Genomic DNA, 17856 nt, shown 5'->3' with positions numbered 1-17856 from the left:
CGGGCCGGCATTACAGGAACCGCACCAGCTGCTCTGACGTCCTGCCGCCGGATATCCTGTGACGTATATCCGGGGGCAGGACGTCAGAGCAGCTGGTGCTGTTCCTGTAATGCCGCTGCCCGCCGGATATGAACTCAGTGCGCCCGCGGTTATCCCTCCTGCACGCTGCGCTGTGTACAAACTAACAGAGGACTTTTAGTGCTGGCCGCTCCCGACGGCCTTTTGGCTGGCGGATGGGCCTATTTTATAATAGGGGCCTGGAGCTGCAGCTCCATCAGCCCCTACGTTAATCCGGCCCTGCAAACACCCAGCGGCCACCCTGAACGTATCTACTTATTTGCTCTCAGCAGAGGTGCTTGGTCGCTCCCCTCGCAGTTGCTGTATTGTGGCAGTGGTCCCTGTGCAATGCCATGCCCACTAGAGTTAAGACCCCCATAAAAAAGGTCACCGGGAGCTGGAAAAATGGGCTTGTACAGTTTGAGCAGAATGTAATGAGAATCTATGACCATGTCAGCGTCACTCTTGTCCATTTGTCTGGCACTGCAGCTCAGCCCCATTTAATGTAGCTGCAATACCAAACACGGCCACAAGAGCATGAATGGCGCTGTGTCAGTCACTGCAGTGTTATGGATCCCGAGCAATCACATATTGATGACCAATCCTAAGAATGCTATATTCCACAATATCTCTTTTAGTACTAGACATAGCCATGGTCTCCTAGCATGTTACAATACTATATAGACCTTGTATGGGAGCCTTCAGGTTTCCATTTTTTTTTTTTTTACTGGGCAGCCAGGCATGGTGAACTACACGATTCTGCTTGAGGGAAACCATGAAAACCCAATGGAACGAAGGCTAAAGTGAAGAATAATTCTCATATACTTCTTGATTATTTCCAGTATTTAGTACATTCTGTATTGTGGCCACTAGATGTCACTGTTTTCTTTTCAATCAGTAAATTTTGATTGGTTTTTGATATATTATAAGGTTACATGTCATATGTTTAATTCAACAATTGATTCAACAGTTTCTTTGTATTATCGTTATTTGTTAGAGTGTTTGATATAATATTAGTGAGTGGAGAATAATTGATCTGGTTTTCAGTTGTTATTAATTCATGTATATTCATACAAAAAGACACACGTGTATATGTGCATATATACATACACATATATACATACACACTCGTAAAAGTCCTACATACATTAACTATAAATAATTATATAAGTTATCAATAACGCAAGTGATATTAAAATTAATAGGGGGGTAGGTTGGACATGCCGATAGGAGGTAATGAATAGTTAATAACATTGATTTTAAATATGAATATAAACACGTGCACAGGCATTAAATAACATAACTACATAACAGTTGGAATATATGTGCATATGTGTAAAAACACGCACCAACATCCGCACACGTGTGTATTCATACATCCATCTTAGATTGTCCACATATATACATGTACACATGCCCGTATACACACACATCTACATATATATATATTCATATATACACTGCCTGCCCCCCAAAAAAGTTGCCACCTGGATTTAACTAAGCAAATAGGTATGAGCCTCCTATTGGATAATTATTGCATGGGCGATTATCTTTCAGATGGCAACAAGTTATTTAACCCCAAGTGGTGCAATGAGTTTCTTCTCATTTCCTAAACAACCATGTCGAAAGACACATCTCGTGGTCGTGGAAAAGATGTTAGTCTGTTTGAGAAGGGTCAAATCATTGGCATGCATCAAGCAGAGAAAACATCTAAGGAAAATGCAGAAACTACTAAAATTGGGTAAAGAACTGTCCAACGCATTATTAAAAACTGGAAGGATAGTGGGGACCCATCGTATTCAAGGAAGAAATGTGACAGGGAAAAAATCCTGAATGATCGTCATCGGCGATCACTTAAACATTTGGTGAAATCAAATCAAAGAAAAACAACAGTAGAACTCAGGGCTATGTTTAATAGTGAAAGTAAGAGCATTCCCACACACACAATGCGAAGGGAACTCAAGGGATTGGGACTGAACAGCTGTGTAGCCGTAAGAAAACCACTAATCAGTGAGGCAAACCAGAAAAAAAGGCTTCAATTTGCTAGGGAGCATAAAGATTGGTCTCTGGAGCAATGGAAGAAGGTCATGTGGTCTGATGAGTCCAGATTTACCCTGTTCCAGAGTAATGGGCGCATCAGGGTAAGAGGAGAGGCAGATGAAGTGATGCACCCATCATGCCTAGTGCCTACTGTACAAGCCTGTGGGGGCAGTGCTATGATCTGGGGTTGCTGCAGTTGGTCAGGTCTAGGTTCAGCAACAGTATGTGCTCCAAGAATGAGGTCAGCTGACTACCTGAACATAATGAATGACCAGGTTATTCCATCAATGGATTTATTCTTCCCTGATGGCACGGGCATATTCCAAGATGACAATGCCAGGATTCATTGGGCTCAAATTGTGAAAGACTGGTTCAGGGAGCATGAGACATCATTTCCACACATGGATTGGCCACCACAGAGTCCAGACCTTAACCCCATTGAGAACCTTTGGGATGTGCTGGAGAAGGCTTTGCGCAGCAGTCAGACTCTACCATCATCAATGCAAGATCTTGGCCAAAAGATCTTGGGATGGGCAGTGTATATATCTATATATAATAAGCACAATATATTTGTAAAGACATTAGTGTACATGCATACACATTATGTGCACACACCCACATATATATTTATCTTACATATTTAAGGATTAGTTATTAGATATTTTTATGATCTACATAGAACAGGTAATTTTCCAGACTAAGGCTACATGCACACGACAGTTATGTGTCCACCACTTTGCGGATCCGCAAAATAAAAAATCGGATGACAGCCTTATGCCACAATAATGGACAAGAATAGGACATGTTCTATTTATTTATTTTTTTCTTTGCGGGGCTCCGGAATGGACATACTGATGGACATCAGTTTGGTCTGGTACTTAATAGTTCGGGTTCCATAAAGCCTAATATTTTTTCGTTCTTCCCAAAGATATCGAATATGATGTAAATGTAATTTCCATGCTGTATGCGTGTGAGACCGATGTCCATACCTCTGAGATGGTGGGGATTTCTGGACTTTGTGCTATGAGGCTTCTTGCGGCTAGTATTATATGGGATCCCACTGGTTGATTTGGTAGAAAACATAAGGCAAACTCTGGAGATGGTTGAATCTTTATATGGAGCATCTTGTTTAGTTTTTCAAATACAGTTTTCCAAAATGTTTGAATTCTTGGGCCGGACCACCATAGATGTAGATAGGTTCCTTGAGCTCCACAATTTTTCCAGCATAGGTCAGAGTTGCTGGGGTCAATGTGGTTTAGTTCTACCGGTGTTAGATGCCATCTCAGAAGTATTTTTCACACTGGTGCATCCCTTTTGGATATTTCATTAGTCCAGTTGAACGCAGATCTCCAATTTTCAGAGGAACAGGTGGTTCCTAGGTCTCTTTCCAATCGTAGTAGATATTTATTCATTAGCTTATTTTCGATGTTATTAATATAGAAGTTAGAAATACATTTCGTTCTAGGATTTTGAGTAAAGAAAAATGTAAATGCAGATTTAGGTCGTTAAATTGGATTTGGGAAAAATGTCTGATTCCTAAATATTTGTAGACGGGTGTGTTGGGTCAATGATATTGGGAAGCTAAATGGGGGAATGAGTGTCATTTGTGTTGGTTATTTGGCTCGGTTAAGTCTTTAATTTTTTTTTTATTCGGTTTTTTTTCCCAGTTGGAAAGATTTGATATCTGGACAGATTGTTTTGATATATCGAATTGGTGTATATACATTTTGTTAGATATAGGATATGTATTGACATAATTTTCCCAGATGATTTGTGTTGTTCCTTTTTTTGTGGTTTAATTGTTTTAAGTATAGTAATGGGGTCCGATTTTAAACCATTTTCTTCTATTGGATCCCAATGCCTTTTTTCAGTTTTTTGGATGTCACTGTTTTCCTATGTTGAATCCAGTCATGTACAGTAAGAGCCCTATCACCGACATCACCTCTTCCATCTGATTAACCCTCCATTGTACTATGAATACACCTGAGGAAGCCTGTGTCCTGAGCATAGACTTGTCTGGTTGCCTGCAGCTCAGTGCTTTTACCTAAGGCTACAGTCACACGACTGAAAGAAAATGGCCATGAAAAACAGACTCGCTGTCAATTTTTCATTGTCATTTTTGCATCCATTTTCCAGCCTTTTGGCTGTTTTTAATGACCATTTTGTATCCATAAAAATTGATGATTTTCATTGGCCTTATTTATTTCATTTCCAACCCCTGCAGTATACGTAATGTCCCCCATGGTGGCCCCCAGCAGTGATAATGTCCCCCATAGTTGGCCCCCAGCAGTGATAATGTCCCCCATAGTGGCCCCCAGCAGTGATAATGTCCCCCATAGTGGCCCCCAGCAGTGATAATGTCCCCCATAGTGGCCCCCAGCAGTGATAATGTCCCCCATAGTGGCCCTCAGCAGTGATAATGTCCCCCGTAGTGGCCCCCAGCAGTAATAATGTGTATTTATTTTTTTATATATATATATTAATGCCAATAAAAAAATATATATACACGGACTCCCCTCATCCACCGCCACACACAGAGGCAGTCACTTCTCTCTTGATGCTGACAGACCTGCACTCCCAGTGATGATGGTGACAGGGTGAGACATCATCACGCTGGGAGCTCAGGTCCTTCAGAACCACGAGAGGAGTGACTGCCTCTGTGCGTGCAAGTAGAGGGGAGTTTTTAGTAATTATTTTTTTCATTTTAACCCCTAAAAGGCAATTTTCCTTTAGTGTACCTCTTTGTAATGGTCGTTAGGTGGGTGCACTCCTGTCCAACAGTCTTCTAAAAACAGCCCTATTGATTTTAGTGGGGTCCGTCTGGCCAAAAATAGGACGTTCTGTTTTTTGACAGCCGCTATTCACATGGGTGTTTTTCGTGTGAACGTAGCCTAGGTGTTGTTGCGTCACTTGTCTGCACTGTCCATTGCCTGTAGTCCGCTCTGACAGTTCATCAATAGTAATATCCCAGGAAAGCCATCAGATGGACACAAGAAGACAATTGCAAGTATAAGATGTCCTGATGGACGTCAAGCTAGTGCTCCATCCCATTGATGATCTGAGGAAGAAGCAGAAGGAGCTGCAGAGACTTAGACCTGGCTTCCTATAAGAACATGGTACCCAAGCTAGGCTCAAGAAAACCGTAAGAGTGTAATATAGGTCTAAAACCAAACTGCTATTTCCAGGATAATTTGTGGCTTGCCATCTTGTTCAGTGAGGTCCACCTGAGTCTAGGGCACTGCCACATGAAGTATATGGAGCAAATAATCCCAATGCGCTATCATTTCGGCACGCAGGATCTCTCACCATGTCGAAAGGTTACTGGTTTTGGCTTATGTGCTCCAAATAAAGCAAGTTGCAGCAGATAACCCCCAGGTCAATGACAAGGACCCACCTCTTCCCTGCTCCATTACCCAACTTCCCGATTTCTGTTGTGTATTAAAGAAATTCTACCAAAGCGGTTCACCGCCCATGGATCTACCCCCCATACATCCAAATAAGAGGCGTCATCAACTTGGCGGAGGTCTGTGGTCTGATTGAATTTTTCCACTTCCCATCAGGTACCAGCAGCAGCTGGCACGCTCACTGGAGCGTGAGAGGATTTTGGAGCAGGCCAGGGTGCAGGTTGAATTGGACTGGCAGAAGCGCTGTGAGATGGCAGAGAAAGCCCAGTACCAGAGATCCGAGGAGCTTATAGAAAACCTCAGTAAAGCCAAGGAACAGGTACATCGCGGGAGAATTAAAGCTACATATAGAGCAAGGTTAATGTCTTTTCTCGTAGCTGTTCTCTCCTCACAGATATGACAGTATTTTCTAGGTTGGCCTCTGTGCGGTGCGTGACGGGAGTATTAAAGTGTAATGGTCATATATATTTATTTATTTGCTAGTTTATTAGAGCTAGGCATGTATACCTGAGTTAGTCTGCCAATTATTGCCAAAAGATCTGTAATTACCTTATAATAACAACTTTCATTAATGTCCTCTGTCCCTTTCCACGGCTCCCTTAAAAGACCGTTGCTATGGCTCATCTGTCTCCGGCTAGGAAGACAGCGGGGCGGTCCTTCACACTGCATGCCTGCATTAGGCTTTAGAGGGAGGAGGCGTGTCTCTCAGTAATCCAATCTGATTGGCTGGCAGGGAGCTGCTGGCTACAGCAAGTGTATATGGGAAGTGAGGCAAGGCAGTTTTGGCCTCAGAGAACTGGCAGAGGAGCCATCTTGAGCTCCCACACAGCTCAGTAGATATAACTATAAAAAAGTTACGGGGGTCAGAATATGGTGATGTAAAAAAAATGTTTACATTTATTTTTACACTATTTAGATATAAAAAAAACTACCGTATGTTTTCCCCCCAAAAAAGTGGGGGGGAAATGCCCCTGCGTCTTATGGGGCGAATGCTGCCATTTTACATCGCAGTCTGCGATGCTGCAGCATCACAGACTGCGATGTATCAGCTAGAGGGGGGAGGGAGGAGGGGCCGGTGTCATGCAAATGCGGCGGGGCAGGCACGTGACATCAGTGAGTTACGGCCGGCCGCTCGCCCTGCTGTGCCTGCTACAGGACATTTAGTAAGTAGTACAGATGGGGCTGTACTAATGTTATTATTATAAAAGGTTTAGGCAATAAAGCAGTGAGTGAGCGGCGGGGCCAGAGTACAGTGACCGCACCATCCCCGCCGCATTTGCATGACATCGGCCCCTCCCACAGGTTTAGCTTCGGTAAATTAGGGCATCTGTGGATGCCACTATTATGGATTGAGGGATATGTGGATGGCACTGTTATGGGGGAAGGTGATATCTGGATGGCACTGTTATGGGGTGGGGGATCTGTGGGTGACACATATATAGCAGTGCCATCCACAGATCTCCCCCTCCCCCATAACAGTGCCATCCACAGATCACCCCCCCATAACAATGCCATCCACAGATCACCCCCCCATAACAATGCCATCCACAGATCCCCCCCATAACAGTGCCATCCACAGATCATCCCCCCATAACAGTGCCATCCACAGATCATCCCCCCATAACAGTGCCATCCACAGATCACCCTCCCATAACAGTGCCATCCACAGATCACCCCCCTATAACAGTGCCATCCACAGATCACCCCCCCATAACAGTGCCATCCACAGATCACCCCCCCATAACAGTGCCATCCACAGATCACCCCCCCATAACAGTGCCATCCACAGATCACCCCCCCATAACAGTGCCATCCACAGATCACCCCCCCCCCCATAACAGTGCCATCCACAGATCACCCCCCCCCATAACAGTGCCATCCACAGATCACCCCCCCCCCATAACAGTGCCATCCACAGATCACCCCCCATAACAGTGCCATCCACAGATCACCCCCCCATAACAGTGCCATCCACAGATCACCCCCCCATAACAGTGCCATCCACAGATCACCCCCCCATAACAGTGCCATCCACAGATCACCCCCCCATAACAGTGCCATCCACAGATCACCCCCCATAACAGTGCCATCCACAGATCCCCCCCCCATAACAGTGCCATCCACAGATCCCTCCAGTATTGTCATGCACAGACCACCATTAGTTCAAAAGCACACCTTTTGGTTAAAAAAAAAAAAAAATCTTCTTATTTTCCTCCTCAAAAACCTAGGTGCGTCTTATAGGGCGAAAAATACGGTATATGGGGTATAGTTATAATCGTACTGACCCAGAAAATGAAGGGCATGGGTCAGTTTTGCTGCAAATGGAACACCATGGAAATAAACCGTAAAACAGTGTAGAAATTGAGTTTTTTTCCAATTCCACCCCATTGAATTTTTTACTGCTTGCCACTATATTGTATGCCATATTAAATGGTGGCATTAGAAAAGTACAATTTGTCCCGTAAAAAATAAGCCCTCATACAGCTATGTGAACAGAAATATAAAAAAAGTTATGGCTCAAGGATGATGGGGAAAAAAAAATAAAACCGAAAAAACTTAGAATACCAAAGGGTTAAATGCAGGGACGGATTAAGTGCATGATAGGCCCGGGGCTGTCTACCCAACTCGGGCCCCTCCCTCCATTTTAGTTTAAGTTTTAGATTTTTTTTATTTTCTGTATGAAGAGGCTGCGGTGCTTTGTGAGCGGCACATTCTCTTCCTTGGCCATATGACATCGTTCACATGGCCTTGGTGCAGCTCTGTCCCATCAGAGTGACTGGGGCTGACTTGCAGTTCCAAGTGCAGTGCTATCAAATGGACAGCGCTGTGCTTGGTAAGGAGCAAAGAGGCTGCGGCGCTCACTGGGACATCGCGGTCGCCTCAAACAGCTGATTGGCGGGGGTGCCAGGAGTCTGACTCCCACCATCTCATAACTGTTTGAGTATAGATGTTATCTGCAGTCCTATGTAACACCCCACGTAACACAGTGAACTATTGTGTTATGTGGGGTGTTACATAGGACTGCATGGAACACCTACTACATTATCTGCACACAGAAAGGTATCACTGTTATCTGGGCTGTTACATAGGACTGCAGGTGACAAATTAAAATTTTAGTTGCCAAATTTAAAATGCATATGATTATGATAAAAAAGACTTGGAGGAGATGAGACGCAGGTCATCATCGAGGACTGGCTTGAGTCCGCCCCGTGCACCGCCGTGCAGGACGTGAAGGTGAGCTGGCTGTAACCTTTCTATACCGTGGTGTAAAGTAGAACTGGCTTAGGTGCGCACTAAAATCAGATTCCACCTTTTATTTTCCAAAGGAGCTGTCCCCATAGTGTCTATAGCAGCTATAATGTCCCCTAGAATGCCCCCAGTAATAATAACACCCTATATTTTGCTCCAAGTAATAATGCCTGTATAGTGTCCCCAAACATAATGTCCCTTAATAGCAAAGCCCCCACACTACCCCATATAGTAATTTCCCCCACACTACCCCCCTATAGTAATTTCCCCCCACACTACCCCCCTATAGTAATTTCCCCCCACACTACCCCATATAGTAATTTCCCCCACACTACCCCCCTATAGTAATTTCCCCCACACTACCCCCCTATAGTAATTTCCCCCCACACTACCCCATATAGTAATTTCCCCCACACTACCCCATATAGTAATTTCCCCCCACACTCCCATATATAGTAATTTCCCCCCAGACTACCCCATATAGTAATTTCCCCCCAGACTACCCCATATAGTAATTTCCCCCACACTACCCCATATAGTAATTTCCCCCCACACTACCCCCATATAGTAATTTCCCCCCACACTACCCCCATATAGTAATTTCCCCCCACACTACCCCCATATAGTAATTTCCCCCCACACTACCCCCATATAGTAATTTCCCCCCACACTACCCCCATATAGTAATTTCCCCCCACACTACCCCATATAGTAATTTCCCCCCACACTACCCCCATATAGTAATTTCCCCCCACACTACCCCCATATAGTAATTTCCCCCCACACTACCCCCATATAGTAATTTCCCCCCACACTACCCCCATATAGTAATTTCCCCCCACACTACCCCCATATAGTAATTTCCCCCCACACTACCCCATATAGTAATTTCCCCCCACACTACCCCCATATAGTAATTTCCCCCCACACTACCCCCATATAGTAATTTCCCCCCACACTACCCCCATATAGTAATTTCCCCCCACACTACCCCCATATAGTAATTTCCCCCCACACTACCCCCATATAGTAATTTCCCCCCACACTACCCCCATATAGTAATTTCCCCCACACTACCCCCATATAGTAATTTCCCCCCACACTACCCCCATATAGTAATTTCCCCCCACACTACCCCCATATAGTAATTTCCCCCCACACTACCCCCCATATAGTAATTTCCCCCCACACTACCCCCATATAGTAATTTCCCCCCACACTACCCCCATATAGTAATTTCCCCCCACACTACCCCCATATAGTAATTTCCCCCCACACTACCCCCATATAGTAATTTCCCCCCACACTACCCCCATATAGTAATTTCCCCCCACACTACCCCCATATAGTAATTTCCCCCCACACTACCCCCATATAGTAATTTCCCCCCACACTACCCCCATATAGTAATTTCCCCCCACACTACCCCCATTTAGTAATTTCCCCCCACACTACCCCCATATAGTAATTCCCCCCCACACTACCCCCATATAGTAATTCCCCCCCACGAAATAATCATAATAAAAATGAATAAAAAAAAACTAAAGCTAATACCTACCTGTGTCAAGGATGGTGAAGCAGGCACGCAATCTTCATGGACCTGCGTCCCGGCGCAGGCACGCGATGATGTCATCACGCACGCCCACGCCGGGATTATACTACCACAGTCCTCAGGCCTACTATGCTTGAAGCCTATGGCGGTGATCGGCGGCGGGTCCGGGAACTATGCCCCGCCGCAGTATATGAGGGTGTTCGGGTCGGCGTTGGGCCCCCCAACGAGGCCGGGCCCGGGGATGCTGACCCGAACACCCTATGATAATCTGCCACTGGTTAAATGGGTTTTCTCACTGGATATGCCATAAATATCATCTGATAGTAAAACTTCTTGCTTGTCTGCCAAATGTGTGTTAGCAACTAGGTAACAGATGGAAGCCAATGTGGCATTAGGATCAGACTACGTGGAGTTTGTAGCCTGTAACCATGGAGATGTACAGGTCTGTGAAGGAGCTGTAGGTCATTTTACAAGACGATCTGCAAAATATCATTTTTGATGCATAGGATCATTAAACAAGTAGTCACAGGGGGGCAGATGGAGGGGATCGTCTTCACCAGAACTAACATTGAAATTGGTTTTAGTTAGAGGCGGATACAAAGGAAAAGGATCGGAGACTGAATGATCTGCAGCTGCTGGTGTCCACCCTGTCCTGGGAGCGGGATCAAGCCCTGAAGATGACAAGTAAATCCCCAGGAGAACAGGTGGGAATTTACCCCCTATCACATGATCATAAGAAGTGGTCAGTAGCATGAGGGTATGAAAAAGTGGTGGCATAGACAATCAACACTCAGTGGTAAAAGTAACCAGAACTCCCATCATTATAGGTGCTAGACGTATCTGATCTTGGTCCGACTTCACTCAAAGCAGATTCTTTTCACTATTTAGAAACATTTGAATCTGCAGTCTGTCTGACCTCCACTTGCACTCTGTTGTCCCCTGGTATCCGCCATCTCGGCTAGTCGGGTCTGTGCTTGCAGTAATTTTGTTTCTAAGGGTGCATTCACACAACCGTGTCTGTTTTGCTTCTGAGTCCGTGCAGCAGCGCTGCTAAATCTAGGACATGTCCTATCTTTGGCCACAACATGTGGATCACGGATCAATTGAAGTCAGTGGGTCCGCACCACGATGCAGGGTGCAAACAACCGGTGTCTGTGAATGGCAGTTCCACAAAATGGACACTGTCATGTGAACGCACCTTAAGAGCCTCAAGAAACCTATACGTTAACCCTTCCCATCTTGCTGGCAGCTGGGCCTTAAGAAACATTGGCCCTGATTTATCACACCTTCCCTCCAGAATTCTGGCTTCAAAAAAAGTTGCAAAGTAGGGCACTCGTACAAAACTTTTGCTGCATTTTTACACCACTCACTTCAGTTTTGAAATGTGGACTTGGTTAGCCATGTTAATGAGTTTCACTCCAAATTTATCATTGAGACTTAAAAAAAAATATATAATGTCGCAATCTCACTCCAGGAGGAGTAGGTTTTCTAGACGCGCAGGGAGACCACTTTGACTGGTCTCAGGAATACTTACTGTGACCACAGCTGTCTAATGACAGTGCCGTCAAAGAGATCTGCAGTGCCACGGGGCTCAGACAGATCACAGTGTAACCCCGGTACTTTTATACCCAAATAAAAATAATGACATTAAGGTAATTGAAGCCCGCTGTGTGTTTTCTCTTGGCTGGAAGAAGACACATCATAACCGCAGGTATGTTGTCCTACTTATGGTACTTCAAAGGAAAGAAAGCAGCCATTATCTCTGAACCTGGATAAGGCTGGGTCCACATCTGTGGTTTTGTCTCTGGCAGTCTGTTCCGGCAGAGGAACAGACTGCTGGAGTTCACTGTATCTGGCACAGCCGTATACCACCGCGTACCACCGGAACCCCATTCACTGTAATAGGATCTGGCTGGCTTTCTGCCGGACAAAAAAATGCTGCAGGAAGCATTATTTGCCCGGCCGTGTGCGCCAGCATGTACGCCAGTTACTGTGAATTCAAGCAGTCTGTTCCCCCGACAGAACAGACTGCCAGAATGAAGGACGCAGATGTGAACCCTTTGTCAATTCCCTTTTCCTTGGTCCTGCGATACTTTATGCCATTTGTCTGTATAGCACCATTTATCCTGAGCCTTCAGACTGCTAGTCTTATCTAATCAGTGAGACAATTCTCCGCTGCAATTCTCAAAGCCAATCTTCTGGATTGTGAGGGAAATCTTATCAGAAGGAAACGTCAAGGTGTCATATTGTTAGCGTAGTGTCAGGAGGTTGGCGGCTTCCGCCTCTGCACTGGGACCAGGTGTACAAAAAAAGATCTGTTCGTGGTCTGTTCTTTTGTCCACTGTAAGTGAGAACAGTTTGAATGTCCATCCACCTGCTCCTCGGCCACTGAACTCCTCCACAGGAGCTTCATGGCCCGATAGTGGTCCTGTCAAGCCCGGAACATAAGGCAGTGGTCTTACTCCACGCAAAATGCGACTGCGAATATCGTCTAATATTGCATTCTAATCTAGCAGAGAACTTTTGTTCTCCACCGCTCCTAGCTCTTATAAATATGTGCCATTTAAAAAGGCTAATCTTCATGACACTATTATTGTTGCTACATGGAAACCATCAACAAGCTGTTGTTGATGGGACAGTTTTTATTGTTATGTCATTAAATGTTGTCCCAGCACTAAACAGTATATTTGTTATACAGATCTTTGAAATTGAAAACTATCTGCCATTCACATGCATAAAAAAATTAACCGCTAAAGAGTTATGGCATTTACTTACCTAATAAGGCGCCGCCTAGTGTTTAAAATGTATTGTAATGCTTCCACCTCATGAGTTGAGGGCTGCTGGTCATGCCAGATCCTCATTCCTATTCCATTCATAGCAATCCTTGCAGCTTGTACAAATTGCCTCTACCCTGCTTGTCAGGAAAGGACCAGCGCCTGTGCAGAAGCATGGCGATACACAGCAAAGCTGAAAAGGTTGCACCTGACTTATAAGCAATCAAATCTAATCTCTTTTGAATCCCTCAGACTCTAGGCCACTATAATTATATAACTACCCGGGTGGGAGCTGACTGAGGAGTGCTTATGGCTACCAGAGGGGGAAGGAGACTGACTTACTGTGATCTTGCTGGGGACTATTTTTACAGTTGCAAGAAGTAAAAGCAGATTGACTGGAATCTTCCTGGGGGTGACATTTACAGCTGATAGAGGGAAAAGGAGATTAATTCGGAACTTACTGGGGAATATACTTACAGCTATCATAGGGGGAAGGAGACTACTCGGGGAACTATAGTTACAGCTGCTAGAGGGGGAAGGAGACAGACTGGTGGTGATGTGGAGCAGGGAGGAGTAAAGGGCATATAGAATGCATGCACGGGGTTTGGTAGTTGTTAGCAGAAAGCAGAGAAATGTGTCGCCCAAATAGCACGGATTAGTAGTGGTACTGATGGGGGGGGGGGGGACAGAGAAGAAAATAAGAAAATGTATAATTATTTGGTGGAAACAGACCAAGGTTTTAATAGTGTTTAATAAGCTATAGGTACTTTTCAAATCAACTTGATTTGTGGCATAATCCCTTCAAATGTTCATTCAGGAAGGGATTCCAGAAAAATAGCCATAAAAGAGCCAGCTTGTTCATGGTTTCCAGGTTGCGAGCTGAAAAATCTGTAAAAAGGCAATAATCTATTAGATGTCGAGCAGAACCTGTGGGATATACATGGTGATAAGTATTCTGTCATGGCTGCCTATCTTAGTGTAATTTATTGCTAAGGATAACGACATGTAATACAACTAATTATCAAACAACCATTTACTTTTTCCCAGACACCGGGAACGGTGCCAGACTTTGCTTCAAAGGAAATTCAGAAGCTGCAAGAGCAAAATTCCGAGCTACGGGAAGTGATAGGTCAGATGAGAAAAGAGATGGAGTCTTTATGTGAGCAGATGACTCCACCACCTCCTGAAGGCACAGAACCTCCATCTAGTAAGCCTGCAAAGAATGCGGTCACCGCGGGTGAGATACAGCCAGTCACTATCCCATTATAACCCTGCCTCTATGGCTTTCAATGGTGTAACTCTGGCGTTGTCTTTAGATTATGTGAGGTCACTTGAGGTGGAGATCAAAGATCTAAAGCAGAAGCACCGACTGACCGAGGAGAAGCTTGAGGAGACTCTGTCACTGAAGAACAATCCTCAGCTGCCTTCCACAGCAAAACCAGTTTCTCCAGACAATGTCTACATCCAAAGCCACATTAGGAGTTTGAATGAAACCATTGGTAAGTACAGAGAATTAATGGATAATGAGTCAGTTTATATTTTTACCTATGCCACCCCAGGTCCTCTGTCTGGTGCCAGAAGATGTTCTCCCTAAGGAGCCATGCTTCAAGGGAAGAATACCTCCCAGTATATTGGATGGATCATGCTACCAGAAAAAACCTCTGTATGATATTGGAGGCATGCAGAGATGCAGTAGGGCCCTCTATGGAGACCCTGTCTTGGCTCCCTACGACACAGAGCTGTGTTGGTGAGGCCAAGCTAGCTTTCCATCGCATCTTAATCTGTATAATGACGTAAACATCTCTAATATCACAGCCCTATTATATATTTCCAGAGAGCTGCTTTATGGAAATCTTTCTAATAATAAGTACAAGAGACTTTCTTTAATGTGACGAGTCATGTGGCTCCTGCCTGACTAATAAAGAAACGTTGGTGACGACACTTTAAGGTGGGTTTACACCGTCCGATTGTTGGGCAGATTATTAGGGGGCTAACGTTCATATGTTCCTGATAATCTGGTCCCAGCGAAACGCTTGTTCATTGGGTGAAACCATCGTTCACGAAGACACCTCAGTCATCGTTCCTCGGCAGCAGATCCTCGTGTGTAAACGGGGCTTTGCTGCCCAGAAACAATGAATCTGTATAGGGATGATCAATAGCAGTATCCATCATTCCTCCTCATACAGTGGAGGGTATTGCTGCATGTAAAGGTAGCACTTCACCTTCACTGACGAGTAGGCATTTGCAGGAAGTAATGATTCCTTTTTGATAATCGCCTGTTTCATCGGACGTGGAAACTAAAAGGGTTTTCTGAGATTTTTTACTGATGACCTATTCTCTAGATAGGTCATCAGTATTTCATTGGTAGGGGTCCAACACCTGGGAGCCCAGTCGATCAGCTGTTTTGAGACGGCACTGGCGCTCCTGTGAGCACCGCGGCCTTCTCGCAGCTTACCAAGCACAGTGCCTTACATTGTTTAGCGACTGTGCTTGGTATCAAACTCGGCCCCACTTAAATGGGGTTGAGCTGCTCCTATACCATGTGACCGATGAACATGTTGTCACTGGCCTAAGGAAAGCTGCGAGAAAGCCGTGACGCTTAGAGGAGCACTGCTGTCTGCTCAAACATCTGATCAGCGTGGGTCCTGGGTGTCAGACCCCCACTGATGACCTATCCAGAGGAAGTCACCAGTGTGAAAATCTTGGAAACCCCCTTTACCTCAGCAACTCAAGATGGTCATAAACATTAGGAGAACATTGGCTAAACCAGGCAACCCTTTAATGTGTATAGTAATGAATTAACACATGTGGAATTATATACATAACAAAAAGTGTGAAACAACTGAAAATATGTCATATTCTAGGTTCTTCAAAGTAGCCACCTTTTGCTTTGATTACTGCTTTGCACACTCTTGGCATTCTCTTGATGAGCTTTAAGAGGTAGTCACCTAAAATGGTTTTCACTTCACAGGTGTGCCCTGTCAGGTTTAATAAGTGGGATTTCTTGCCTTATAAATGGGGTTGGGACCATCAGTTGCGTTGTGGAGAAGTCAGGTGGATACACAGCTGATAGTCCTACTGAATAGACTGTTAGAATTTGTATTATGGCAAGAAAAAAGCAGCTAAGTAAAGAAAAACAAGTGGCATCCTTACTTTAAGAAATGAAGGTCAGACAGTCCGAAAAATTGGGAAAACTTTGAAAGTGTCCCCAAGTGCAGTCGCAAAAACCATCAAGCGCTACAAAGAAACTGGCTCACATGCGGACCGCTCCAGGAAAGGAAGACCAAGAGTCACCTCTGCTGCGGAGGATAAGTTCATCCGAGTCACCAGCCTCAACCATCTCCAGACTTTTGCAGCGTCAGGTCATAGTGCGCGCACTACGTCCTGACGCTATACGCGCTAAGGACAGTGAAGTGCTGGCCGGGAAGGGCAAGTATATTAAAGGGGAGGGCCGCGCGGAAACGAGGAGCACTGGGCCCCGGGTACAGCACTCCTGCACAAATTATAGCACAAATATGGCGAACAGGGGCGGATTGGCCATAGACCTTACAGGGAAATTTCACGGTGAGCGGATGCCCAGGAGGTCACCTGGGTCCTCCTCACGGCTGGCCAGTGGAAGTTTTTGGGGATGCATTTTGTGCTGCTGGCAGTATTTTGTGATGGACTGTTGCTCTGTTGGCGTGGTATAATGTGCCGCTACTGCTGGCCCTGCCTTCCATTAATTTGGATCCAACTACTAAAAAACGGGGCCACTTCTAGTATTTTTATTTTTTACAGAGCCACTTTAAAGGGAGTCTGTCAGCACATTTACCCCTTTTTAACAGTTCCCATAGCGCTGTAGCCGCAACACAGATGATTAAAACGGTACCTTTATATGCTTTTGTGGACTTGTAAAACGGACAAAAACGAACTTTGATGCATATGTAAATAAGGGCTCGCAAGTGCCCAGGGGCGGCATCCACCGCGTTGGTGCCCAGGGAGCTCTGCCTCTTCGGCTCTTATCCCCGCTCAGCCTCTTCCTCTGCCCGCCCATCTGTTTTCTCTCCTTCTCAGCGAGATCCCGTGCCTACGCGCTGACTTCCTTGGACGGGGCATGCGCACTGTGATGCCCATTGCTGGCACGGCATCGCAGTAGCTTATGCGCATGCGCCGGCTAACAGCGCGAAAACTGCAGAAAGGAGGCGGTCAAACGGCGCAGGAGAAGAGGAAGAAAGCCGAGCGAGCAGCTGTCACTGCAGACACAGAGAGCTAAGAGTTAAATTTATCTGTTTGATCCGTTTGCCGACGCATGCGCATAAGCTACTGCAATGCCGTGCCAGCAATGGGCATCGCAGTGCGCATGCCCCGGCCAAGGAAGTCAGCGCGCAGGCGCGGGATCTCGCTGAGGGGGAGAGAAAACAGATGGGCGGGCAGAGGAAGAGGCTGGGCGGGGATAAGAGCCGAAGAGGCAGATCTGCCTGGGCACCAACGCTGTGGACGCCGCCCCTGGGCACTTGCAAGCCCTCATTTACATATGCATCAAAGTTCGTCTTTGTCCGTTTTACAAGTCCACAAAAGCATATAAAGGTACCGTTTTAATCATCTGTGTTGCGGCTACAGCGCTATGGGAACTGGTAAATAGGGGTAAATGTGCTGACAGACTCCCTTTTAAGTTCCCAGTCCGCCCCTGATGGCCAGCGTCATAAAATGCAACAAAAGTGGTAATAAAACATTATTAAATCAATATATAAATTTAATAACACATTTATAAATCTCCCCCAGTGTCTTTCTGGCAAGTCCT

At 45.4% G+C, this 17856-nt stretch overlaps 1 protein-coding gene across 5 annotated transcripts in view; it reads left to right on the top strand.

The window, feature by feature from the left end:
• CCDC57 (coiled-coil domain containing 57) overlaps nucleotides 1-17856 on the top strand; it is an 88020-nt gene that overhangs the window by 50459 nt on the left and 19705 nt on the right. For all 5 annotated transcript variants that reach the window (XM_044300025.1, XM_044300027.1, XM_044300024.1 and 2 more), the window contains 4 exons: nucleotides 5658-5820; nucleotides 10887-11006; nucleotides 14124-14313; nucleotides 14393-14575. In XM_044300025.1, the coding sequence (XP_044155960.1) occupies nucleotides 5658-5820; nucleotides 10887-11006; nucleotides 14124-14313; nucleotides 14393-14575 (656 nt within the window). The remainder of the gene's footprint in view (nucleotides 1-5657; nucleotides 5821-10886; nucleotides 11007-14123; nucleotides 14314-14392; nucleotides 14576-17856) is intronic.

The sequence above is a fragment of the Bufo gargarizans genome, chromosome 6, assembly GCF_014858855.1.
Source record: "Bufo gargarizans isolate SCDJY-AF-19 chromosome 6, ASM1485885v1, whole genome shotgun sequence".
Classification (NCBI taxonomy): domain Eukaryota; kingdom Metazoa; phylum Chordata; class Amphibia; order Anura; family Bufonidae; genus Bufo; species Bufo gargarizans.
Note: the sequence above shows the minus strand (reverse complement) of the source record. Positions and strands in the feature narration are given on the sequence as shown.